Source organism: Neolamprologus brichardi, unplaced genomic scaffold (assembly GCF_056152115.1).
Source record: "Neolamprologus brichardi isolate AB-2024 unplaced genomic scaffold, ASM5615211v1 NODE_ptg000032l+_length_1147064_cov_1, whole genome shotgun sequence".
In the NCBI taxonomy this organism is placed as follows: domain Eukaryota; kingdom Metazoa; phylum Chordata; class Actinopteri; order Cichliformes; family Cichlidae; genus Neolamprologus; species Neolamprologus brichardi.
This window is the reverse complement of record NW_028270039.1, coordinates 661414-688016: the sequence shown is the minus strand read 5'-3', so window position 1 is coordinate 688016 and position 26603 is coordinate 661414. Positions and strand designations below refer to the sequence as shown.

The following is a 26603-nucleotide window of genomic DNA, read 5'->3' as shown; positions in this document are numbered from 1 at the left end:
AAGAGAGAGCATATTTCTCCTGTTTTGGCTTCCTGTTAAATCCAGAATTCAAAATCCTGCTCCTCACATACAAGGTCTTAAATAATCAGGCCCCATCTTATCTTAATGACCTTGTAGTACCATATCACCCTATTAGAGCACTTCGCTCTCGCTCTGCAGGCCTACTTGTTGTTCCTAGAGTATTTAAAAGTAGAATGGGAGGCAGAGCCTTCAGTTTTCAGGCCCCTCTTCTGTGGAACCAGCTTCCAGTTTGGATTCAGGAGACAGACACTATCTCTACTTTTAAGATTAGGCTTCAAACTTTCCTTTTTTCTAAAGCATATAGTTAGGGCTGGACCAGGTGACCCTGAATCCTCCCTTAGTTATGCTGCAATAGATGTAGGCTGCCGGGGGATTCCCATGATGCATTGAGTTTTTCCTTTCCAGTCACCTTTCTCACTCACTATGTGTTAACAGACCTCTCTGCATTGAATCATATCTGTTATTAACCTCTGTCTCTCTTCCACAGCATGTCTTTATCCTGTCTTCCTTCTCTCTTTAACCAATCACAGCAGATGGCCCCGCCCCTCCCTGAGCCTGGTTCTGCCGGAGGTTTCTTCCTGTTAAAAGAGAGTTTTTCCTTCCCACTGTCGCCAAAGTGCTGCTCATAGGGGGTCATATGATTGTTGGGTTTTCTCTGTATGTATTAATGTACGATCTACTGTACAATATGAAGCGCCTTGAGGCGCCTGTTGTTGTGATTTGACGCTATATAAATAAAATGGAATTGAATTGAATTGAATGATGTTGCCCTACATAATTCACCGTGAGAGAATTATGTTCTTGCACTTTCAATACCTCCAAATAAATATAGTCAAAGGCAAGCTCACAGATTGGGAGTAGATCCCTCCTCTGTTTCCTGGATCACCGACTACCTGACAGAAAGCCCATCGTTATCAGGTTGGGTGGAACACTAATGAGCAGCACAGGGGCTTTCCCGGCTCCATTTCTTTTCACACTGTATACTTCAAATACAACTCTGAGTCCTGTCACATCTAGAAATACGTGGACGACCGTGCCACTGTGGCATGTATCAGAAACGGAGTCTGTCCATTGTAAAAGCCTTCATTGACTGGAGTTGGTTCATATTAAACACCTCTAAGATGAAGGAAATGATCGTAGATTCAGAGGTTTGTGGTTTAGACATAGAGGTTGTAACAAAATATAAATATCGAGGTTTTCACCTGAATAACAAACTAGACTGGTCCCTCTATAGACAAACTATCCAAAAGTAGCAAAGTCCCCTCTTTTTGTTAAGAAAACTAAGAATATGCTGAGATCTGCAGTAAAATGCTGTAGATGTTCTATCAGTGTGGCAAGCGTGCTTTTCTATGATGCCGTGTGCTGAGGGGCATTAGAAACACAGAGGCAGACTGGCGAGGAAAGCTGGCTTTGTAATTGGACCCAGACTGGACACGCTGGGAGACGTGGTGGAAAGATGCACACCAAAGACGTTAGAGCCAGTAACTCTGATCAGCCACAAAAACAGCCGCACTGGAGGAGTCCTCTCTCTTTATTGGAAAACAGAGGAATACAGAAAATCACCCCAACCATCGAGCTTTTTAATTCTCATACAAATAGCAGATTATAGTCAGACTTTTCCAATAAAATGATTCTTCTTCTTATTATCGTCATAAGCCTTTCCAGGATTGATCGCCTCCAGCCTCGCTGCTCTCGTGTCGTTCCCTCCGCTGAGCGCGCACCTCGGATAGTTTAGACATCTTTGTTCTCTTTTAACTGTCTGCTTTACCTGTTCAGGTATTCATAAAATTACATAAATATAAAATAAAATCCAACTAATAACACCACTTTTTCACATTTTAAACTATTAATTGTATTTCAATTTGTGTAAGCATGCAAATACATTTAATTTAATATTAAAATAATCAATAAAAATACAAAAGACTTGATGGAGTTTAAAGTTGAATTGCATTAAAACTTAATTTGCCGTCCTGGAAACATTTTTTCTGTATTTTAATTATTAAAAACTTCAGTATTTGTACATGATGGTAAATCCCATTATTTCAGCGACGAGAATATTCAGTAGATTTGTTGTTGTTGTTTTGATAGTGGCCATTCTGGGGGCTAATAACAGATTGTTGATGTTTGTTGTTGATGTTTATGAAAATCATTTCTCTATAGCGGTGCTTCTTTAAAAGTCCAATGAAGTCCGTTGATTGGTGTCAGCTGCATTAGTCACAGAATTCCAGGTTCACGGAACACGTGGTTAAATGTGTTAAATTACAGATGCATTTCTTTTCTATTCAAGTAAATATTCGAGCTTATGTGACAGATTTCTGTATTTCTGTGTCACAAAGAAACTTGAGTGTAAACTAAACTGAAAATGATTAAATAATTATTAAATTAATTCGATTTAAACTAAACTATTGTTCATTTTCTGGTTGAATGTTAAAGCTAGAAGCGCAGCTGCAAGCTTCCCTACAAACAATGTGCAGGTAAATAATAACCAGAGTTGTGCAGTCAGGAAGAGATGGAGGGTGTTTGTAGACAGAGCCAATGGGAGTTCAGTGTTTGCGTGTGTTTGCACATCAGTGCGTGTCTGAGTGCGTGCGTGTGTGTGTGCGTGTGTGTGGGGTCGCCTCTCCTCTCTGCAGTGGACCTGTCGCACACAATACTTAGCACCAGATCAACCCCTCCCATCCCCGCACCCCCTCCCGCCTCTTCCCTATACTCTGTGTGGGATCAAGTCTCACTCGTCCACAGCCTTCATGTCTGACAGTACCGAGGACAGAAGAAGAGGAGGAAGACCGAGAGTGACGGCAGACACATTCTTCTGAGGTTTGGACGCACCGGGGAACTTTTTGTCCATGTCACCGGCAGACCTGACGCCAGGACAGCCATCAGCCTGCAGCAGAGCTCTTTGCCTTTCCACGGATTAATTTAACTAGCCTGGGATTCCACGTAAGTGAAACGGCCCAACTTTCCCCGCTTCCCTTCTGTAATCTGCTCTTTTTATTTTGGTGTGTTTGAAATCCAAGTAGATTTTTTTCCTGTGCATAAAGTTCGCAAGACGACCAAAGTAAAACTGAGAGGCCTCGTTAACGTTCTTCTGTGGGACGATTTGCACTTTTCCAAAATGCACACGTTGTTTGTTCTTGGACAGAGTCAGAAGAATAAACCGTGAATAGCCTGGAACGCAAATAAAAGCCCGTCTGCGTTCCTCGTGAGCAGATCACTGTGCTGATGAAAAGCGACCGTTTGATGCTTCAGTTAAATCACGGTGGTTACAACATGAGAATATTAACTTTGTACAGGCCAACCTCACATAGACAACACAAGCGTGACGTGCTTAGAGTAAACCCGACAATGGGTACAAGAGAGCGGTGCTGTTTGCTGCGGCGCTTCTGCGTGGGTGTCCGAGGCCTGTTTTTCTTTTACCTCTATTTTTGTAATAACCAGACAGATGATCATCTCGAAACATGTTCAAACGATGACGTGACAATATTTGAAAATGTGAAAAATATTTGTGAATGTGAGGAAAACTGACGGGAGGCTGCAGAGGCCCGAGGAAACCCCACAAACCCGCGGACAGAAACACTGAAACGCGCGGACATACACGCGCGCGGATACTCACAAGCTTCACTCTGTGTAAACACACTGAAGGGAATCTTCAAGGAAACAACAACAACAACAATAATAATAATAATAATGCTATTATTATTATTATTATTATTATTATTATTATTATTATTATTATTATTATTATTATTATTTTATTATTGTTCCACAAAATAATTTTGTTTCATTCCTTTAAAATAACAAAAAAGGGAAAAAGCTGTCATTAAAACTGTCATTTTTCAATTCAAACTGTTATTACAGAATAAACAGATCAAAATGTTCGATCACTATAAACTCAGAAACTCGCGCTGGTCATATTTTTATTTTTATTTTTATTTTTATTTTTATTTTTATTTTTATTTTTATTTTTATTTTTATTTTTATTTTTATTTTATTACACAAAATAATTTTGTTTCATTCCTTTAAAATAACAAAGAAGTGAAAGAGCGTGAAACTGTTATTACAGAATAAACAGATCAAAATGTTCGATCACTATAAACTCAAATCGCGCTGCTCATATTATTATCTTTATTATTATTATTTTTATTAATATTATTATTGTTGTTGTTGTTATCATTATAAACATGAAAATCAAAGCGATTGTTTTTTTAATTTATAAAGGACCATCTTAGCATTGGCCCTGCAGGCCTGCACTTTATAGCCTTTTTTGCATATGTTTTCAGATCCGGACATATGAAAATACTTAGTTGAATTTGTTTAATCGAAGTTCACGTTTGTCCTCAGGGCACAATGGAAATATTTTACACCCAGCCGAGGGCCGAGGTGCTCCGAGAGGCCAAGGCTCCAGCACAATGACTGATCGTTTAAATTACTTTTGTGATCTGTCGAAGTGATAATAATAATAATAATAATAATAATAATAATAATAATAATAATAATAATAATAATAATACAGACTTGGAGTTGACTGTCATTTGTGCTCCATCTAACAATAAGAAGCAGATCGCAAATCAAACTGCGCTCTTCCATCCCTGCAGACTGACTCTCAAACACAACCTTTAGTTATAAGTGGACCCAGATTCACGCGCAGGACTTGACCCGCCGTCTGTGAATAAACTCGTGAGTGTTTAGTATTCCCCTGCAGGTCTGGATTTCTGTTAACTAAAGTTGCTTCGCAGACTGAGCTGAATGGCTGAAATGCATTTTTTATCGGGCCTAATAAATTCTTGATGTGGAAACGCTCTGTACTGATCACTGTCGAGAGCTTCTATTGGCTCGCCCAACCAATTATTCCTCCGTGATTCTGCTGCAGGACTTCATCGGCCTCGCTCCCTCAATCATATGCAAATGGCTGTTATAGGAGGGCAGAAATTAACATCTACAAACATTGGGCCGAAATTCCATCTGCCGCCTCTTAGGAGGAGGAGGCCCTTAATAAGTTCTCAGACAGCAAAGTGACACACATCTTAATCAACTCTTAATCCCAGGAATTAATTCTCAACGCGTTTATGAATAATTCCCGGGCTAATGCCTGCTGTCCGTGGAAATGCGAGCACGCCGCCGCGCGCACTGCCAGATGGACCTCCAGAACTGCCGGGAAATGAGAGGATCCCGCTTTTTTAAGTATTTAATGTTTTATCGTCAGCAGATATGTGCTTTGAGCTCGATGGCACCAGGCTGCTACTCATGCAAAGCGCTCCTGCTCATGCAAACTGTTGATTTGCGTTTACTTCCTAGCAGGACCCCCGCCCGCCTCCTCCAGGTTACCCGTGTTTTAGGCTTTGTTTCAAAGCAGAGGTTCGAGTGCGCTCCAGGAAAGCAGTCTGTGTTAGAAAGCAGAGGTAAGATCCGTGAAAAAGTCTGCTCAGCTCAGTGGATCGGTCACGGGAGGCTCTGCTGTGATTAGTCACACTGTCAGCTGCTGAGGCCCGGCCTGCTCGTTAGCTCGGTGATAGTTTGTTGGACATACTGAGCAGGAGGCAGGATGAGGCTTTTGATTTTACAAATATAATCGAGCCCTTCACGAAGGTGTGTGAGTGTCGGTGGGTGGGGTTGTGCCACGTTGTTTTGGACAAAATGAGTGGCTTGCATCACCCGCACAGCCTCTCGGGCCTCTCCACACTGACAGCAGGCCCCGCGTCCATCCATCACTGCCACGGCGGATGTAGTGCCCAAAACGAGCGCACTGTCATTTCTGGCCAGAATACCGGACCGTGCTGATACTAAAGCTGGGCGGCTGTTGCTCTGTCGAGTCCATCGCCCTGTAAGTGGCGTCTGTGGACGGCTGTTAGCTTTAAAACAGAGAAGTGGCTCAACAACCCAGCGCAAAGGTAAACATCCACTCGATGGTGTGTTTTCAAATGAAAAGAGTTCATTATCACATAAGCTGATTGACTGAATTCATATGTTGTGTCAGTGTTTGCTGTTTGTGATCTGCTGCTTCTGTTTGACGTTCACAGTAAAGCCTCGATGGGCCTCGAGTGTAAAAGTGTGTTTGTCGCTATTAAGTCATCCCGTTAAAGAAAAATGGAAAATAAAACAGTAACTGATCTTTTTAACGCACCGTCCATGTCAGAGTCATTAAAGCACCGAGGTCTCGCCCCCCCACCCCGCGATCAGCAGTAGCTTCCACGCAGTGCTCATTTTCTGTTGTGAAATGTTGTCACCATTGTCCCGGATGCTCAATAAAAAAGAGATGCGAGCCTTTTTTCTCTGAAGTCTATGTTGGCGGTGATCACACGAATGTGCTTTTAAAGGCTGAGAAACGTTGATTCAGATGTGGCGCGGTGATAAACCTTTCATCACAATATGCAGGTTGGCCTCAGCGCAGCGTTACACGCGCGGACACAGTGTGAAGTGGGAGCAGCAAGAAAATGCAGTTGTGTATTTTTGTGTTGTTGTGAAAACAGCATTTCTTCTGTGAACGTTAGTCGAGCACATTTGCATTTGTTTGGCGTTGTGTGGTTCTTTTAAAATGACATGTAGTATTGTTACTTGATTTTGAGCTGACCTCTAAATATTAGGACTTTATGTCCTCTCTGTAGGAGTCTTTAGGAGTCTTTTGCATGGAGCTACAAATATTTGCATAGACTCTTTAGGGCATTTCTGCCAAGAGAAACTGATTAGAACAATAGAAAAAGACAAAACAACAAAAACTCCCTGTGGTCACTGGTTCTACCTCCCATATTTCCAGAGTAGAGTATAGATGAGTGACAAATTAAACGAAAACCATTGCTACATGTTGAGCCACCACACAGTGCTCCTTATCGTAAAGATGAAGCTCTCCTGTGAGCTGGAACGTCATCTAGCAGAGCGTAATGTCTGCCACGCTGCTCTAAAGTCTCCTGTTGGTGTTTCACTGACTTCAGATGGATCGACTGTAATGACCATAACACGTGATTCAGATCATCTGCATTAAGTAAGCCATCACATCATGGATGGAGGCTCAGTCCTCCTGGAAGAGACCAGTCCGCTCAGGATAACAGCATCTCATTTTCTCAAACTTCTTTTCAGGCCATTTTAATGAATTCCTGCCATAAAACAGGGGCTAGTGTTTAATCCACGTTAGCAGTGGGATGGTGGTCTTTGATGCTCAGTCCGAGCCCTCTGCTTTAACTCTAGCAGAATGTCAGGCCTGGCATAGTGGCAAACAGAGGACAGGGAGACACATTCATGATGGAGGGGCTGAGGAGAGGTGGGGGTCACAAATACCCGTTCGCCTGGAAATCTAAATGTGCTGCTTCTAAGTATAAAGCTTGTAACCACAACGCTGACTACACACAGACACTGGCAACATCAAACGGGCAGCAGGCGTGTCATCTTTTTAAACCTCTGATGACATGGATTCGCTGACAGTAGCCTCAAGACCTGCTCTGAGTTTTCACTCACTGACCGAACGTGGAAAATGCAAAGTCGATCAAAAAGACGAGTAAACATTGGCAGCGTGCTGAGTTCAGGGTCTTTTCTTTGATTTGATGGAGTCCAGCACTTTGCACTGATCCGCTCGCTTCAGGACAGTTTCTACTGGCTTCATTTTGAACCAGCATGTTGTGATTAAATCCTATTTTCACCTCAAAGCCATAAATCATCCTATCGTTTTCAAAATCAGCTGCTTTCAGATTAATAAACAAGTGACCGACACTTTGACCTCACGGTCTTAAGTTTGTCTTGGAAATGTCATAGTGTGTTTTACAGCCATAGCGCTCCCTGTGTGTCCCAAAATAGAGCCAATTCAAGGGAGGTCTACTTATAGCTGCTTGTGTCAGCCTTCTATACAGGGATCATAATCATAACCACAGCCGAGTGTGAAAGGGAAGCTTGGAGAGAGAAGAGAGCATGTATGGACAAGTAACACACAGACCACATGAAACACTGATTCAGAGGGAGACACAAAGAGGTGATCCTCAGATGCAGAGATGATTGTATGCACATGATGAACCGTGTGTTTGATTTGATGCACTTCACGTCAGAGTATTTGATAATATTTTTGAATTTTTCACGATTATGAAAACCTCAGTCCCTTTGTACATTAAAGAAAGGAGTTGTGCACAATAGTAGCTGGCAACAGTATTTTATCAGCTCTGTGTGGATTATGGCAGCTGGACATGAGTCATAAATATAAAACTGGAGAAAACTGGATAAATGTTCCTGCAGTAAGACACAATATTAGAGGAGGATAATCATCTGATCAACGCTGCAAACAATAAAGTAACAATATTACAAAATGATGAAAATGTTCTTGGAATATTTAAAAAGGTAAAATCGTCTTTCTGTTGGCAGGATTGTAGATTTATTCGATGATCATTGTGGTCACTGAGCTTTGTGTTTCTTTCTTTATGCTGACTGCAGGTGAAACCTGTTCTGACCGTGTCTTTCGCTCTGTGTGTGTCTGTGTGCAGAGCCTGGTTATGGATTTTAACCTTCTGACGGACGGTGACCCCCGCAGCCCGGCGCTGTCGCTCTCAGACTCCGGGACCCCGCAGCATGACCCGGGATGTAAAGGCCTGGACCAGAGCGGTCAGTCTGATCTGTCTGTCGCACATGATGCACTGCAGACATGCACTAAATGCTTTATTAGTTTACTCTAACAGCGAGGTGTCCGTGAAGATGACTGGAAACTGCGGGCTGCTGTGTCCGCTGACCTCGAGTGTAAAGTCATCACAGAAGCAAAGAAAGGCTGCAGAGTTGCGCTGCGAGTGGAATTACATCCTGAGCCTTTTTCATTTGTGTCGGCGTAGACTCTCTAGGCCCAAACTCAGGCCGATGATAAGCTCTAATCAAACGTCGCTCAATCCGACTTTGAATATGAAAATGAACCGCCGAACAATCAAACGTGATTCTCGTCCGTGGACGCGCACCGGACCGGCGCCGACGGTCGCGCGCTCTTTACGAGCGAGAAAACGGGAGAAGTTGCGGCCGTCGCCACATTTCTGTCTTTAATCACCAAAGCGACGAAGAACAGCTTCCCGTGAACCGCCGATTGATACGTGACCGTGGGACGGACGCAGTTTGGGGACTCGTTCTCACAGAGAAACAAGCTGCAGTTTGATGAAGCTGGCGCTCAGCTTCGCTTTAAAAAATTAACCCACTGACATTTTTATAGTTTCACAGACTTGCGTGACGTGACTGGTCGTACATCATCGTCTTCGCTCTCTGAGGTCTGATCTGAACCCACACACCCGTCTGCCAGTCCGTATCAGTGCTGTGAGGCTGCGTGTTTATGTGCGTGTAACCCAATCTAATGGCCCCACTCTGCCACGAGATCCGTGGCACTAACAAACTGTCAAACACGAGCTATTCTAAAGAGAAACACGGCGCGTCCTCCAGCACCCGCTGCGCCTTTTGTTCTCCGGGTTCTGTCACATTTCTCATCCCGTTAAAACTGCTTATTAATAATGAATCAAAGAAAGCTTTTATTTTGAAGGTAAAACTCAGTGTTCAAAGTTCACAATCGAAATCACACAATTTATGAATTACAACCCTTTACTGCGCAATAAAACCCGAAATAACTACAACTTCATAAATAATGAATACATTGATGCCCGGTCTGTCAGGAAATGAGATTTTAATCGCACTGAGATTTTTACCTGGATAAATAAAGAACTAATAACAATAATTATAATTATAATAATAATAAAGTCTGGTTTAAAGAAATTGTCTTTAGCAATAAAACATGTCATAACTTCCATTTACCACACACACACACACACACAGACACACACACGAACACACAGACACACAGACACACACACACACACACACACACACACACACACACACACACACGCACACAGACACACACACACACACACACACACACACACACACAGACACACACACACACACGCACACAGACACACACACACACACACACACACACACACACACAGACACGCACACACACACACACACACACACACACACACACGCACACACACACACACACACACAGACACACACACACACACGCACACAGACACGCACACACACACACACACACAGACACACACACACACACACACACACACACACACACACACACACACACAGACACACACACACACACACACACACACACACACACACACAGACACACACACACACACACACACACACACACACACACACACACAGGCTATTTTATATATATTTGTATCCAAACAGATGACTTTCAGTTTGATGTTCACGTGATCATGAACAAAACATCCACCCTTGAGCTCTGTTATTCTGGAGAATGGCTGCCACACCTCGCCACAGCGAGCTGACGCCTGTGCTGCAGGCGTAACTGAACGAGCGTGCGGTGCCACTGGACGCTTTCTCTCTGGATCAAAGGCAGCGCTCCTGTGAAACCTGCCTGGCTTCAGAGAGCTGGGACTCGTCTACGTTCAGCAGCTCGTGTCTTTTCCTTCTTCCTGTGAACGCATCGTGCTCTTTGTGTTTTTCCAGCTGTTGAAAAGTAATTTGGTTAAAAGCTTCTTGAAGTTGTTTTCCGTATTAAAATCTCGGAGAAGCTGACCTGGAAGGACTCTGTCATGTCGGCACATCATCAGTCCGATTGCTCCTATTGTCCGTCTGCATTACTCTAAAGGTCGCTGCCCTTTCGTCCGTATTGTGTTATAGATTTTGGCCTTAAGTGACAGCTTACCCAGTGTCAGTTTACTGCCAGATAGCAGCTTCAGCTTATTCATTTGGTCGGTGGTCCCTTGGAGCCTGCTTTTAAACCCTGCTGATCATTTTGAGCTGCTCCCAGAGAGCTAAGCCCTCACCAAACAGAGCCCAACCTGCCCTCGTCACAAAAGCCTGATCCACAGGATTAACTGGCCAACTAATTTCACTGCTTTCTGTGAGGTCCTCAAATTGCAGGAGTCGGATCTGTCAGAGAGGAGGCCTGGCAGACATAACATGCAGTCCCTTAAACACTGCACTGGGGGCGAAATGCAATCACTCTGCTCTCCTGCACATCTCTGACCATGATGCACTGTTTGCAGACACTCCCTGCAGGCAACACGATGTTACGTTCTGACAGAGCGACACCATCTGATGACTGGTCTCACATCATTATCCAGTCAGTTTCAGCTGGTCTGGATAGTGCCGGAGCCATCCAGCATGAAAGATGTGGCGCTTCACGACGGGAGCATGTTTCCAGTGTCTCGAGCTCTCTCCGAAGACAGCAAAATTCCCATTTTGGGAAATCACTGTCCTACGGCATTCGGATGATTCCCGTTCAGTTTTTCTGGTGTCGATAATCAAACAAATAGGATGTTTATAAAACAATAAAGTACATTTCCTGTGGTTTTTCACTCTCAACCTTTTCTTAATGATTATTAATGGATGCTGGAAGCGCATCACAAATACACAAGTTCAAATGCAGAGATGGTCATGGAAGTGATGCGTGGTTGCTGTGTGACAACCCAGCAGCAACCCTGAAACAGCAGCTTTACTGCTGAAGCTTTAGGATGCAGGAAACCCAAAAGTCACCGAACAGTGAGAACAGAAGCACACACAGCACAGCCGGGGTGTAAGGACATGACAAAGGAAAGGTAAGGGCGGAGAGGAAACACCTGGGCACACAATCCACTAATGAGCCAAGAAAGCCAAAGTGTAACACACACGGAAGCAGGGACTATCAAAATAAAACAGGGAACGCACGACATGGACAAAAAGGTAAACAAACAGACTTCTGGAGACGGAAACACGTGAACAGACTAAATACAAGAGAAGTGACACAGGAGCGAGGGAACACCGAGAGCAACAGACACTGAACCAAACACAAAGACGTGGAACAGGAAGTGTGATCACAGATGGCAGGGATGGCCTCTGTGATCACAGCGTGGAACGGACTCCTCGACGTCCGAACAGAGCCGGGCCGTGGCACTCCTTATATTCACACTTTATTTTTATGATCCGGGGCGTTTATTCAACAGGAAGAGCAGTTTGTAAATATCACAACAAAGAAAACAACAACAAATAAAAGCATTGCTTCTGTCAACTGTTTAACTGTTTAACACACAACATGACTGTAACAAATATCACTGATGTTAAAGTCGGACGTTAGCTTGCGTGTTAGTTCTGTGACTTAAAGTGAAAGCACTTCAGATCTACATTAAACCACTTTGTTTCATAATTTATACAAATGTAAAATTTGCACGTTAATTTGCAAATGTTAACTTTACTGCGTAACAAAACTGGATCTGTTTGTACTGGTATAATGGTTAAATGGGTCCAGTCAGATGGGTGCTTGGACCCTGACTCCTCCCAGTGTTCGAGTATTAGAAAGTACTCAGACATGACTGTGTGTATTCAATTCAATTCAATTCAATTTTATTTATATAGCGCCAAATCACAACAAAAGTCGCCTCAAGGCGCTTCATAGATACAGAGAAAAACCCAACAATCATATGACCCCCTATGAGCAGCACTTTGGTGACAGTGGGAAGGAAAAACTCCCTTTTAACAGGAAGAAACCTCCAGCAGAACCAGGCTCAGGGAGGATGTATGACTGGATGACTTGTACTTGAAAGGTACCATGTGATCACCGTTTACCAGTTACAAATGAGTGACTGTGGGTATAAAATGAAAAACATTTGTGAACTTCCTGAGTAGAGTCAGAAAAGCAGAGATGCTGAATGAACTGAGAAACATGCAAACACTCTTGTTTTCATGTATTTTACTTCAAAGTCAATAAATGTTTGATACATATTTACAAACGTCTGTTATTTGAGAAACAAGTTCATCCTTGCAGGTGTGGTGCTGGTTACGGTGATGTACAGCAGGTGTCGTTGGTGTTAAAGGATTTCTCATGGATTTGTTGATTAATGCTGATCAGGTTTATCGGCCTTTACAGGGAACATATGAAATCTGAGTCCACAGCTGCTTTCAGTCGTAGCTTCATGAGTACAGTTATGACTGAGCTGATTTGCATCGTCAGCCACAGCAACATGCAGTTATATGTTTCTGTTTAATTAATCATCTTCACAGTCATGTACGAACCTCCACGACCAGCTGATAGTCTACAGAGTCGTTGCTGTCACTTCCTCCTCGTGTCTCATGCTCTGTGTTATACCCTGTGTGTCTGTAGACACAGAGAAATCCCAGCAGAACCAGCTGGACGAGTCCAGCGCTGAGGACGGCTCTCTGAAGAAGAAGCAGCGGCGGCAGAGAACACACTTCACCAGCCAGCAGCTGCAGGAACTGGAGGCCACCTTCCAGAGGAACCGCTACCCCGACATGAGCACCAGAGAGGAGATTGCAGTATGGACCAACCTCACCGAGGCTCGGGTCAGGGTGGGTACACGAGTGCTGTCGTGGTGGGCACAGGAAGCCCTGACTGCATAGGTGACATGTTTAGTAAAAAGGCTGCAGAACATGTTTGCAAGCATTTCCCTGCATTAACGTTTGGTGGCCTTTGTGTGCAATGACTGTGTCCCCCAAGTGTGCAAACTCATTAGCTGTGACTGCTGCAAACCACCACTTTAGTGCCACGGTCAAGCTGTGCAGAGTTACACCTGCTGCTTCTAAGTGAGCATTCACAGTGACCGCAGCACAAAAATCGTGATCTCCTTCATTTGAATGGTGTCAGCCTGCACAGGAGAAGGCAGAGTGCAGAGCTCAGGCAAATAAGACGTCTGCTCACAACATGCTGTCCAGCAGTGGGACAGTCCCACAGATGTGCTACTGTTCATAAACAATAGTGACAAATGGACTCTGACATGTTACTCTGCTTTTACTCCAGGGTGGAATTATTCTTATTCTAAGTTCATCAAGGGAAACAACCTTTTTAGCTTTGTTGGCTCTTCAGAGTTTCTGATTGGCTGCAGGTGGGAAGGTTTGTGTGCACACAGCACGAGCTGAAAGGACCACATCAGAAACATCTCCCTCACTTTGTGCACCTCCAAAGATTCAAAGGCAGAAAAGTGTCTTTGCAATCTGGGGTTTAATCCTGTCGGATCTTCATCTGCTCAGGAAAACACTTTGCTCTGTAACACTGATTGTAATCTTTAAAAGTTACGTTCATCTGTAACGCTGGGGCAGAATTTATGATGTTAGCATAACTCAAGAGGATACGTCTTCTGTGTGCACCGTGCTGTACGATGCTGAAACATGTCATTAACAAATCTGCCCCATGGATGTAACTCTGTGTAACTAGCTAGGAACGTTTTGTTCCCTTCACCAAAGCGTGAGTTTGGACAATAAAGCTAGATGTGAGGCCACGCCCACTGGTTTGGTCATTGTAGCTATATGAAGCAGGAGGACACACATTGTGCTGGATGACAATACAATCGCCGGCCTGCCTGACGAGTAATGGATCAAATTAATGTTGGCTGTAGGAAAGGTCACATAGCTCGCTCGGCTGATATTTGAAAGGACAATAGAGCGCACATTGTGTCGTTCCCGACGTCCATCGGTGGAATTTAAAAGCTCTCGATGCGGACCGTAGAAGCCGATTCCTCCACGTTCCAAATATTTCATGTGTCAGTGTGATTCGTGTGGTTTGTCAGGGAGCTATTGTTAAACATCAAAGCTGGCTGTGCTGTGCCAGTTTTTACTTAAAGCGACTCCAACTGAAACATGTATTTCAGGATGTTGTGCATGTGGGAGCGATCGCTGTGGATACGAAACACAGTGGTTTATGGCACAACCTGCCCCCGGTGTGACCATCCAGTGTAGCTGTAGGATCTGGTTTTGTGTGCAAAGGTCACAGTAGCAATGACAGGTAGTTTAAATATGTCATCATCACAGTCTGAGGAGTCTGGACTTGTTTGAGTTACTCACAGTGAGCTTACAGAGCGCTAAAACATTTCATCTGTAAACACAAACAAAAGTTTGATTTTTCTGCCTTTCAAAGTAAGTTTCTGAACTTATATGTGTTTCATTCTTGTGCGACGAGGCGCTCCTCTCTGCAGGATGAGTGAAAGGGTTGACTCTTTAAAAACGTGCGGTCACATGACCCACTTCCTCTATGGTTTCGCAGGAACAGGGCGTGGCACAGATCCCCCCTCTGTTGATGAGACAGATTCTTGGGTAAAGAACTAAGTGACGCATTATTGGTTTTCACGTTGGATCAGCGTGATCTACACTGACTGTGTGTTGAACTGAAAGCAGATTAACAGACTCATACTTTTGGATTTGAAATGTGAAATACACCCCATCAAATACGCTCCACATCAGGCCGGCCTTACACTTTCATGTTCCTGTCTTTGTGTCAGACTCAAATTAAAAATGATCATCAAATGTTCAGAGACCAGGACAAAGGCTGGTTTCAGTGCAGGACATTTAAATCTGGACTGGATGACACTTGTTGACTGTCGGTTGCATATTCAGCGGTGAGACTTTAGTCGGGGCGTGCGGTAAATCAGTGCTGATAATGATGCTGGATGAGAAACGTTTGTACAACACAGTGAATGTTGGTGGATGGCAGCACGTTTTGTAAAGACATCCAAAGCATTAGATGATGATGTAAAGTGCTACATGCCCGTACTCGCCTTAAATCTGTTGCAGACGTTGTTGATTCCTGGTCTAAGGAGTTAAAACAGATAAATGAAACTTTTAACCTGCTTGTGCTGCTTAATAGAGTCGAGAGGTGTCAGAGGTCAGCACGTCTGGTCTCTTACTCTAAAGATGAGACTACATTGAATAAACAGCTCCCAACAGTCAGGAGTGCTCTGGTAAACCTGTAAACTAAAGCTGGCAGCTGTTGAGCGGGTTGCTGTTAAACCTGATTATTGTTTGGTAGGTTTGGCTTTCCGACAGCTCGGGTCGGTCAGGTGACGCGCTAAAGACGGGCCCAGTCTCTGCACTGGTAGATGTGTCAACAGACGAAACTGGGTCAGAGTTTCTGTGGTGACTATTTTTCAGGCACAGTGGAGTACGGTAACCAGTCCATCACATCAAACGTGTCTCACTGTGGTTTCAGAGGGATCGTTGGATTTGTTTCAGCAAAAGACGCATCAAAGTGAAAAAACCTCTCAGAAAGCTTCAAACAGCATTGCAGACGACTCTCACAAGCTTGTGTCCCGACACTTCTCTGCTGCTGTAGGATCGGCTGATGCACAGCTTGTACCAACGCAAAGGTTCAGGAGGGTTAAAGCAGCAGAAAACGTGAACATGACAGACACGTGGTCCTGAACACATCACCAGGAAGTAAATATAAAGTGTTTGTCACAAAGCGCTGTGCATCACAAATGAAACGACAGGAATAATAAACTCATAGGAAATTAAAATACAGTTAATAAGATAAAAAAACAAAACAAAAAATCAATTCAAACAAGACAGAATAAAGAAACAAAAATGTTTGTAAGTGACGTTGAGTCCATAGAGTCAGCTGAACAAAGTCTTTGTGCTGAAAAGCTCCGCCTCCCCGAGCTTCAAGGGTAGACCGCCCGCAGGGGCGAGACGGGAATTAAAATATATATATTTATATATATGTAAAAATAATTTAAAAATGACTTCTAAAATCTGCAGGAAGCCAGTGTAAAGAGTATAAAAGAGCAGCGGTGTTTTCTATAGCTTGGAGGTGTGACAGAGAAGTGGCTGAGTGGAGCGTCACAGTAATCTGTGATATCAGAAATATATGCACAATTTTCTCCGGCTCAGGAAACTCGAGCTCACAGTTTAGTGTTGCTTAATGAAGAAACAGGGATGTGAAATAGCGTTTACATGTCAATCAGAGTGAAGCAGATATTACACCAAGTATTTATATGGATGGTGGAGTGTGTCAAACACCATTGTTCTGCAAAGTTTGTCCAGAAATGTAGCGACAGAAGAACTCCTCTCATTTCGAAAAACCCTCGATTTGAATTTTCCACTAAAGCTTTAATCTGATATATATCCTCCAAATATAGGGCCATAAAAGCACCAACGTGACGCTTGCCCTTCCCTGACATTTCTTTCATTGAGATTTCACAATTCAAATAAGTGAATTATGAGTTTTAATAAGCCTTCCTAATATGACTGTTTGACAGTACACTTACTGTCTGTGATCATCACGTATTTCAGAGACTGTGGGTTCGTACGCACACAATATTACTGAGTATTTGACAGGGGTTAAGAGACAGTCTCTAACTTTCTTGGTCCTTCGCTTTTGTCTTTGTTATTGAAATAAAATTATGAGTGAAACTGTTAGACGTCAACTTTCAGACAAATTAGATCTTCCTGTCTGTGGCACTTCATGCTGCATGTCTCTCCACAGTTGAACCTTTTCTACCCTCAACATTACCTGTTGGCTCTGTCATTGCAAATGAACTTTCATGTAACTTCCACAAAACAATAAAAAACAAAAAGAATAAGTTTTTTAATTAGAGCTAGTCTTAATTTTATATAGCAGCTAAAATAAGTATTAAAATGTTACCAGTTTTCTAAGTAAATATATTTGTAAATGTGATACAACAACACATCCATCTCCATATCAGCCTCTGTCAGCCAGTCCAAACTGACGGCCTATAAAAGGTGTCACACAAGGAACATCTCATGATCTCAAGACCTCTGCAGCCTCACTGCTGCAAAACATACTGATGCCGTTGGTTAAAGAAGAAAGTGAGTACTGTTGGGGCTATAATCACCATAACCTGTTTATAATGACACAAATTACCAGATATTTATGAAACTATTCTTTTTAATGAGATACAGCGTTCATGCTGTTCTTTAAACCAAAATATGTTATGGAAATATGAGCATGCTGTGCAGCAACGAGAAAGCTTACATGCTGGAGTTGTAACAATGTTTGAAAAATCTCAAAATAAAATATATATGAACTTATATTTGTATGATTATACAAACTATGATTCTGAGACCAGTGCAGAATTGTCAAGTGTAGTGTTCCCACAGTGTTCCCATAGTGTTCCCATAGTGTTCCCATAGTGTTCCCACAATGTTCCCATAGTGTTCCCACAGTGTTCCCACAGTGTTTCCACTGTGTTCCCACAGTGTTTCCACAGTGTTCCCACAATGTTCCCATAGTGTTCCCATAGTGTTCCCACAGTGTTCCCACAGTGTCCCCACAGTGTTCCCACAGTGTTCCCATAGTGTTCCCATAGTGTTCCCACAGTGTTCCCACAGTGTCCCCACAGTGTTCCCACAGTGTTCACATAGTGTTCCCATAGTGTTCCCACAGTGTCCCCATAGTGTTCCCACAGTGTCCCCATAGTGTTCCCACAGTGTTCCCACAGTGTTCCCATAGTGTTCCCACAGTGTTCCCACAGTGTCCCCATAGTGTTCCCACAGTGTTCCCACAGTGTTCACATAGTGTTCCCACAGTGTTCCCACAGTGTTCCCATAGTGTTCCCATAGTGTTCCCACAGTGTTCACATAGTGTTCCCACAGTGTTCCCATAGTGTTCCCACAGTGTTCCCACATTGTTCCCATAGTGTTCCCATAGTGTTCCCACAGTGTTCCCACATTGTTCCCATAGTGTTCCCAGTGTTTCCACAGTGTTCCCACAGTGTTCCCATAGTGTTCCCATAGTGTTCCCACAGTGTTCCCATAGTGTTCCCATAGTGTTCCCACAGTGTTCCCACAGTGTTCCCATAGTGTTCCCATAGTGTTCCCACAGTGTTCCCATAGTGTTCCCACAGTGTTCCCACAGTGTTTCCATAGTGTTCACATAGTGTTCCCACAGTGTTCCCACATTGTTCCCATAGTGTTCCCACAGTGTTTCCACATTGCTCCCATAGTGTTCCCATAGTGTTCCCACAGTGTTCACATAGTGTTCACATAGTGTTCCCACAGTGTTCCCATAGTGTTCCCACATTGTTCCCATAGTGTTCCCACAGTGTTCACATAGTGTTTCCACATTGTTCCCATAGTGTTCCCACATTGTTCCCATAGTGTTCCCATAGTGTTCCCACATTGTTCCCATAGTGTTCCCACAGTGTTCACATAGTGTTTCCACATTGTTCCCATAGTGTTCCCACATTGTTCCCATAGTGTTCCCACAGTGTTTCCACATTGTTCCCATAGTGTTCCCACAGTGTTCACATAGTGTTCACATAGTGTTCCCACAGTGTTCCCACAGTGTTCCCATAGTGTTCCCACAGTGTTCCCACATTGTTCCCATAGTGTTCCCAGTGTTTCCACAGTGTTCCCACAGTGTTCCCATAGTGTTCCCACAGTGTTCCCATAGTGTTCCCATAGTGTTCCCACAGTGTTCCCACAGTGTTCCCATAGTGTTCCCATAGTGTTCCCACAGTGTTCCCATAGTGTTCCCACAGTGTTCCCACAGTGTTTCCATAGTGTTCACATAGTGTTCCCACAGTGTTCCCACATTGTTCCCATAGTGTTCCCACAGTGTTTCCACATTGCTCCCATAGTGTTCCCATAGTGTTCCCACAGTGTTCACATAGTGTTCACATAGTGTTCCCACAGTGTTCCCATAGTGTTCCCACATTGTTCCCATAGTGTTCCCACAGTGTTCACATAGTGTTTCCACATTGTTCCCATAGTGTTCCCACATTGTTCCCATAGTGTTCCCATAGTGTTCCCACATTGTTCCCATAGTGTTCCCACAGTGTTCACATAGTGTTTCCACATTGTTCCCATAGTGTTCCCACATTGTTCCCATAGTGTTCCCACAGTGTTTCCACATTGTTCCCATAGTGTTCCCACAGTGTTCACATAGTGTTCACATAGTGTTCCCACAGTGTTCCCACAGTGTTCCCATAGTGTTCCCACATTGTTCCCATAGTGTTCCCACAGTGTTCACATAGTGTTTCCACATTGTTCACATAGTGTTCCCACAGTGTTCCCATAGTGTTCCCACATTGTTCCCATAGTGTTCCCGCAGTGTTCACATAGTGTTCCCATAGTGTTCCCACAGTGTTCCCACAGTGTTCCCATAGTGTTCCCACATTGTTCCCATAGTGTTCCCACAGTGTTCCCACAGTGTTCCCATAGTGTTCCCACAGTGTTCCCACAGTGTTCCCATAGTGTTCCCTTCCGAACTGGCAGATGTACAAACATCCAGAATGACCACTCACTGATATCTGTGAGTTAGGAGATGTTATGTATGGTCCTAATTATGATGAGTTATGTATACCTGTGTTTAATGGAATTGTCTGGGTTTATTAACGACGACAGAATAAAACAGTGGTTTGGGGTTACAGTACATATATGTATATGTATGTTTTTATAGATGTTCCAAAAATGTAACAAATACAGACAAAATGTAAGGTTTTCTTCTGAAAAGAAGGCAGCTGTAACGATTCACTGTCTGAGCTTGTGTGTCTGATGGTTTCTGTGCAACCTGACTGTGGAGCTGCAGCTTTCACGAGTAACTGAAGGTTTTAAACCAGGAAAGTGAAGCCAAAAAAGAGAATTCAGAACATGTCCAGCTGTGTTTGTGAAAAAAGAACGTTCTTATGCCTCACACTGACCTGTTCACACACACACTGTATGAACTGTAACATATAACTAGCTATTTTTGTGCGTCCTAGGTGTGGTTCAAGAACCGGCGTGCCAAGTGGAGAAAGCGCGAGAGGAACCAGCAGGCAGAGTTATGCAAAAATGGCTTCGGTGCCCAATTCAATGGACTCATGCAGCCCTATGATGACATGTACACGGGTTATTCCTACAACAACTGGGCCACCAAGAGCCTAGCAGCAAGCAGCCCACTCTCTGCCAAGAGCTTCCCATTCTTTAACTCGATGAATGTAAGCCCCCTGTCATCCCAGCCCATGTTCTCCCCACCCAGCACCATCCCCTCCATGAACATGGCCTCTAGCATGGTGCCCACAGCAGTAGCTGGAGTTCCTGCTACGAGCCTCAACAACCTGGGCAATCTCAACAACCTCAACAGTCCCTCAGCACTCAACTCGGTAGCAGTGACCGCAGCCACCTGCCCCTACGCCACCACAGCCAGTCCCTACATGTACAGAGACACCTGTAACTCCAGCCTGGCCAGCCTGCGGCTCAAGGCCAAGCAGCACACCAATTTCGCCTATCCAGCAGTGCAGAACCCCGTGTCCAACTTGAGCCCCTGTCAATATGCTGTGGACCGGCCAGTATGAACTAGAAACTGTGACTCAGTCAACCAGCTGTAAACTCACTGCTACCCCACTTCACATCTCCTTAGTTCCATCTGTAACGTGCCCGACGCACAGCAGACTGCCAGCTTGTGTTCATGGCACACAATAAGAGTTATCACCACAACTGACACAACAAATAGACGTGTTCAGATGGACCACTGCGCTTTGTCGCTGAACTGACCAACTGCTTCAAATGATTTTTAAATATTATTGTTCCTTTTCATTTTTGCCTTCTTTTGAACTGCATGATTAGAATAAATGTAGAAACCAAGGCTAAAGAAAACAAAGATGCTGCAACTGGACGGCTGCTGGCCCACAAAAGCCTCTGAGCTGCAGTCTTCGCTGCAAACACAACTGGAAGATGTATATAGTTGAATTTTTCTGTTTGTTTTGTATGTGAAAAATACATCAAATGTAGTACGGATGACAGGAGCATGTTCTACAAATACAAAGGCCTAGTTTGATGTTCTATGAGCACATTCTTTAAGAACTTTATTGTGAATTCCTCGACCGTTGAAGGATCATAGGTCAAAGGTCGGCTTGGAGAGGTGACAGGAGGTTAGTCCTGAAATACGACCTCGGATTTAAACAAACAAACACACACACATGCACCAGAATGAGCAAGAAGTTTCAAGTAAATATAAAAAGCCATTGAGTATATAGATTTGTGTGGTGTTATACAAAGAAAGTCCATGACTGTAAACATGTATGTAAGAGTGCAGTTGTTATAACAGAAAACCAAACAAAAAACAAGCGAGCTTTCTTCCTGGTGTAGCTTTGTCTCATTCATGAACCAATTAAAGGATCCGATTCTACGAACCGTGGAGAGCATCTATCACTCCGTTTCTCTCGTTTCAGAGACGTGACACGAGCTAAAACACGCTGTTCTCAAAGCAATGTGCATGATGTGATGGAAACACACTCACCTCAGCAGCAAGCAGCAGGCTGGAAGAGAGTTCGATGGGAAATAGTGCTGATATGATATGTTTGACCTACAGTGTGAGTGGTGCCCACAGCAGATCCAGTAACGCTGAGAGAATTCACAGAGACGCTGCCAGTTTTATATAAAGGCCCCGAGGAGCAGGGTGTCCCAGCAAAGTCAGAAACAAGGAGTTTGCATCAGCATTTCCACTGCTGTTATCTGACTCATCCAGCTTTAAATCACAGGGTGACTTCATCTCGAGTGGGTTTTACATGAGTGAACGTAACACTGAAGCACTGTGAAACTCCCAGAGTTAATATGGAGAGTATGAAGACACTTAAAAAATCATTTTATATAAAAATTAAACAAATATTCTTTTGATTATGGACCGTGAGGCAAATACAGAGAAAAATCTCCATGAATATGTTTTAACACAATTTTCAGCATGTTTTTGTGACACAAAGTCAGAAACAAGGAGTTTGCATCAACATTTCCACTGCTGTTATCCGACTCATTCAGCCTTAAATCACAGGGTGACTTCATCTCGAGTGGGTTTTACATGAGTGAACTTAACACTGAAGCACTGTGAAACTCCCAGAATTAATATGAAGAAAATGAAGACACTTAAAAAAATCATTTTATATAAAAATTAAACAAATATTCTTTTGATTATGGACCGTGAGGCAAATGCAGAGTTTAAAGAAAAATCCCCATGAATATGTTTTAACACAATTTTCAGCATGTTTTTGTGACAAAGTCAGAAGCCATAAACACAAAGCAACAATCACATGTCACACATTTACCTTTCCAGTGCTTTTCTCTCCATCACAGTTTTTACTCAGAGACTTTCCAGATGAGCGTGCTGTGGAAGAATGGAGAAGAAGATTTAATGTGAAGCATCGTGGATGTTTGAAGCTTGTTACCAGCTCACGGTTAAGCTAAACCAGGCCCCAGAGAGCAGGCTGGAAAACAAGATGTTTCTTCTTATCCATATTTAAACACTGGCTGAACTTAATGCACGCGTTCTTTGTTTCTCTATTGATTTATTTCTATATATTATAATTATAAATATATCTATGTATTAATCAGATCTATTTCACTACAAATGTCATTTATTAGACCAGCTGTAAGAACACAAAAAGGAAAATATTTTAGAAATCTGACTTAAATAACTGGTTTCACACTCGCCACATCGCAGTTCTCTGAGAAGCCAGAAATCAATCAAGCTTAAAATTCAACGACTCACATTTTTCATTTCTTTTCAGGAATACAAGTAAATATGTGTCATTTTAATTAAAAATAAATAAAATAAGAATTTTTTCAGCTTTGTTGAAAAACAGTAAATTTAAAATGAAAAAATAACAATAATTAGAATTACAAATATTATATTTTGAAATCTAATTTCACATATTGTGAACACTTGCAGGATCAACCATCACACAAACAAAAACAATGACTCGTAGTTTAAGCAGCCGTCCTATTGGCTGAGGCTGTAATTAAGGCCAGTATGTCCATAATTACATCACAGCCCTGCAAAATCAGCAGAATTATTTTACTTCTCAGGCTGAGTGAGATGCTTGTTTTTAAAATGAAATATTAAATCCTGTAATAATAAAATCAAATAGACATTCTCCAGTGCAGATACTGATCATCGGACACTGATTGTTGTTTTTTAAGATTTGCTGTAATGATTAATAATCCAGTAATATTCTTCATGCAGCTGAAGATTCACATTTGCTTCTATATAAACTTCAATTCACTAGAATTATGAATATTTAAAAACAGGTCAAATCACATCTAAAGAACTGCAATGACTGTATCACCCTAAATGTTTAGGATTAAGGGTGTTTATTGTGCGCACACAAACATGTGCTGCTGTATTAAACACTCAGAGACAAAGCAGCGCAGTCAGATTGTAAAACAAGCAGCTCAAATTAACCTGCTGATCCAGCTGCAGCCGGTCTCCCGGTGGCCTCCTCACAGACCTGTTTTGTGGAGTGAAGAGAAACGGTCACAGTATGTGCTCCTCACAGCCACACCACAATAAAGAATCAATACTCCAGCGGAGGGTTTATAGGTCCCTGATGTTTCCTCACAGAAAGAGAGGAGAGGGCACAGAGCGTGGTCTGGAAAAAACACAGGACGAAGGAAGTTCTAACAATTACCTCAGAGAGTAGAGGAGACAAACTCACAGGGAGGAGTTAACGCTGGAGTGAAGATCCAGCCGTTCTCTAGCTTTAACCTGATATTTCATAAATGTGTTTAAACAATCACCTCACAGGAAGTTAGGGATTATGCTTTAAGAAATGATGCATTAATTACTTTTAACATATTAACTTTAGATGATTGTGTTCAAAATGGGATAGAGTTGATATATGTACAACACTGATGAAGACGTAATCGAATGTTTATAATATTTTATTCACATTATAATCACGACTATATCACTTTTTTAAAAAGCATAATTTTAAAATAGGATTAGACATAAATGACACGTCTGGAGAGTTTAGGAGTCAGAAATATTCATTAGGACATATTAAAATGGCGACCCATGACACATTATGGGAGTGCTGCTAAACTCCTTGTGTGTTTGACATCCATCCACCCAGTTTCTTGCTCTTTCTGGGATTTAAGATTTATTAGTCACATGTGTGTTTTGTTACAGCAGGAAGTGGACAGTGCAAAGCTACATACAAAGATGAGAAAAACAAGGTATAGGATGAGATGATGAGGCCACTTCCAGCTCATCTAGGAGACACCAAAATGTTCCAAAGCTAGTGAAGAGTCGGTCCTGTGTCTGCACAGGGGTCTCCTCCTGGTAGGCCATGTGCACAGCACCTCCTCAGATGACCCAGTTAGAAGCCTGAACCTCTTCAGCTGGCTCCTTTTCTTATGGAGCAGTAGTTCTGGTTCTGTACCTCCGAATGACTGAACTCCTCACCCTATCAGTAAGGGACAGCCCAGCCACACTTGTTGGATCAGCAGTCTCATTCTTTTGGTCACGACCCAGTGATGAGACCATAGGTGACGATACAGGATAGAAAATGGAACCGACGGTCATGCAGGGACGGGCGCCGCTGCAGCGGGACAGTGTCAGGCTTGCAGGGCAGCTGGGACTGATTTTGTGATCATGTGATCCTTTAGTAGTCAGCTGGGACTGACGGGTAAAATGAACTCAGCTGAGCGGGAGACACGGACTCACAAGTCTCACAAAAATGTGATTTAGTGTGGTCGTGTGTTGATTAATAATAAGTGGACACTCATCTTTAAACACTGAGTGTGCGGTGAGTCCTTGTGGGATCCAACCCAGGAAGGCGCAGTACAGCCAGTCCAGGTGTGGCACAGATGATGGGTTAAGGTTAGGGTTACCGATACACCAGGATGGGCAGTGGTGCAGCTAAAGAAGCTGCAGGCCTAGACCAAGAGCCAGATGTAGAGCAGCTGGTCCCACAGTCTGGATCTTCTCCAGTGCTGCTCGTCTCAAGCCCGATAGTGACGCTGCATTGAATCGGGAGGAGGATGATACCCAGGCGTTCCTGGAGATGATGCAGGAGACAGCAGAGGCATGGTCACTGCGGTTGTTGTTGCTGCCCTGCCTGCAGCCAGCTTTGTGAGGGCGCTCTGCTGAATCCATAAAGTATTTATGGACTCGCTGGGCCTCTGCAACACCAGGGTGGAGGTGTATGATTGCCCCTTTGCATTTGTCATCCACATCTGAAATTGGCCATCCACAAGCAATTTGTGGAGGAACTCTCCAGTGAGACAGCCCAGTGGGCCCCCTGCCATCAGCAGCCAAGCCTGGAGGCGGAGCCACACTGCAGAGTATCACCTGGTGGCACCGGTCCCTGCTCTGCTTTGTTGATTGTTGAGCAGTCTGTCTGTGAATAATGGACTGATTTGATTGGCCGGGTACCTGACAGAACGTGCACCATGTCAGCTGCTGAACCAGCGTGCCAAAAGCCTCTTTGTGCTCATTACCACTAGTTGAGCACAGTGGCCTGGACCTCATCAGGCCATTTCACCGGAGTGCTTGTATTGCTTTGTATTATTTCTGGTGGATTATGGACACAGCATCATGAAGCTGAGCCAGAGTTCCTGCAAAGAGTGTGTTTAATTTCTGCCAGTGCTGGTTATCTCCGAGCAAAGATACTGACTGACTGGGCACGTCTCGCACACTGAAAGAGCTGTATGAAACAGGGGAATTAAATCTGCTCCCACCCTCAGACTGACGGGTTGGTGGAGCGGCTGAAGAAGAGTTTAAAATCCAGGACTCCTTAGTTAATTCCCGAGGATGAACACAATTGGGATCCTGCCTAGTGCACCACTCACAGAGCAACATGTTGAAACACATCCCACAGGTTAGCTGAACACAAGAGTCAAATAGTTCAGCAGGAGGTGACTGCTGTGCTGGATGTGAGTGTAACAGAGAAGTTCCTGGTGCCTGGTGTCGCCCCGTAGTTCTTGTATTGAAGAAAGAAGGGTCTGTGTGGTTCTGTGGGTGGCCAAGGTGAACAACGTGTCACAGGCTGATGCTGCGTGCTGGACTAGTCCATGACACCTGGGCAGACACATGGCCATAGCATGAT

The 26603-nt window shown here is 43.5% G+C and overlaps 1 protein-coding gene across 2 annotated transcripts; it reads left to right on the top strand.

The window, feature by feature from the left end:
- Window positions 1-2769: 2769 nt before the first annotated feature.
- pitx3 (paired-like homeodomain 3) lies at window positions 2770-21897 on the top strand. Of its 2 annotated transcripts, XM_087836969.1 has the most exons (4): window positions 2770-2961; window positions 8478-8595; window positions 13157-13362; window positions 20505-21897. In XM_087836969.1, exons 2-4 carry the CDS (start codon window positions 8487-8489, stop codon window positions 21075-21077), a joined length of 888 nt encoding a protein of 295 aa, XP_087693095.1. In that variant the 5' UTR covers window positions 2770-2961; window positions 8478-8486; the 3' UTR covers window positions 21078-21897. The 2 variants fall into 2 exon arrangements, with proteins under 2 accessions (XP_087693095.1, XP_087693096.1); XM_087836970.1 differs by lacking the exon at window positions 2770-2961 and having other exon boundaries at window positions 8432-8595.
- Window positions 21898-26603: the final 4706 nt, after the last annotated feature.

What these genes read in the sequence shown, in the direction of transcription:
- pitx3 (XM_087836969.1), top strand. Translation starts at nt 8,487, where the DNA reads ATGGATTTTAACCTTCTGACGGACGGTGACCCCCGCAGCCCGGCGCTG. An exon ending in TAAAGGCCTGGACCAGAGCG is followed by an intron (nt 8,596 to 13,156) that starts GTCAGTCTGATC and finishes GTGTGTCTGTAG; the next exon opens with ACACAGAGAAATCCCAGCAG. An exon ending in TCACCGAGGCTCGGGTCAGG is followed by an intron (nt 13,363 to 20,504) that starts GTGGGTACACGA and finishes TGTGCGTCCTAG; the next exon opens with GTGTGGTTCAAGAACCGGCG.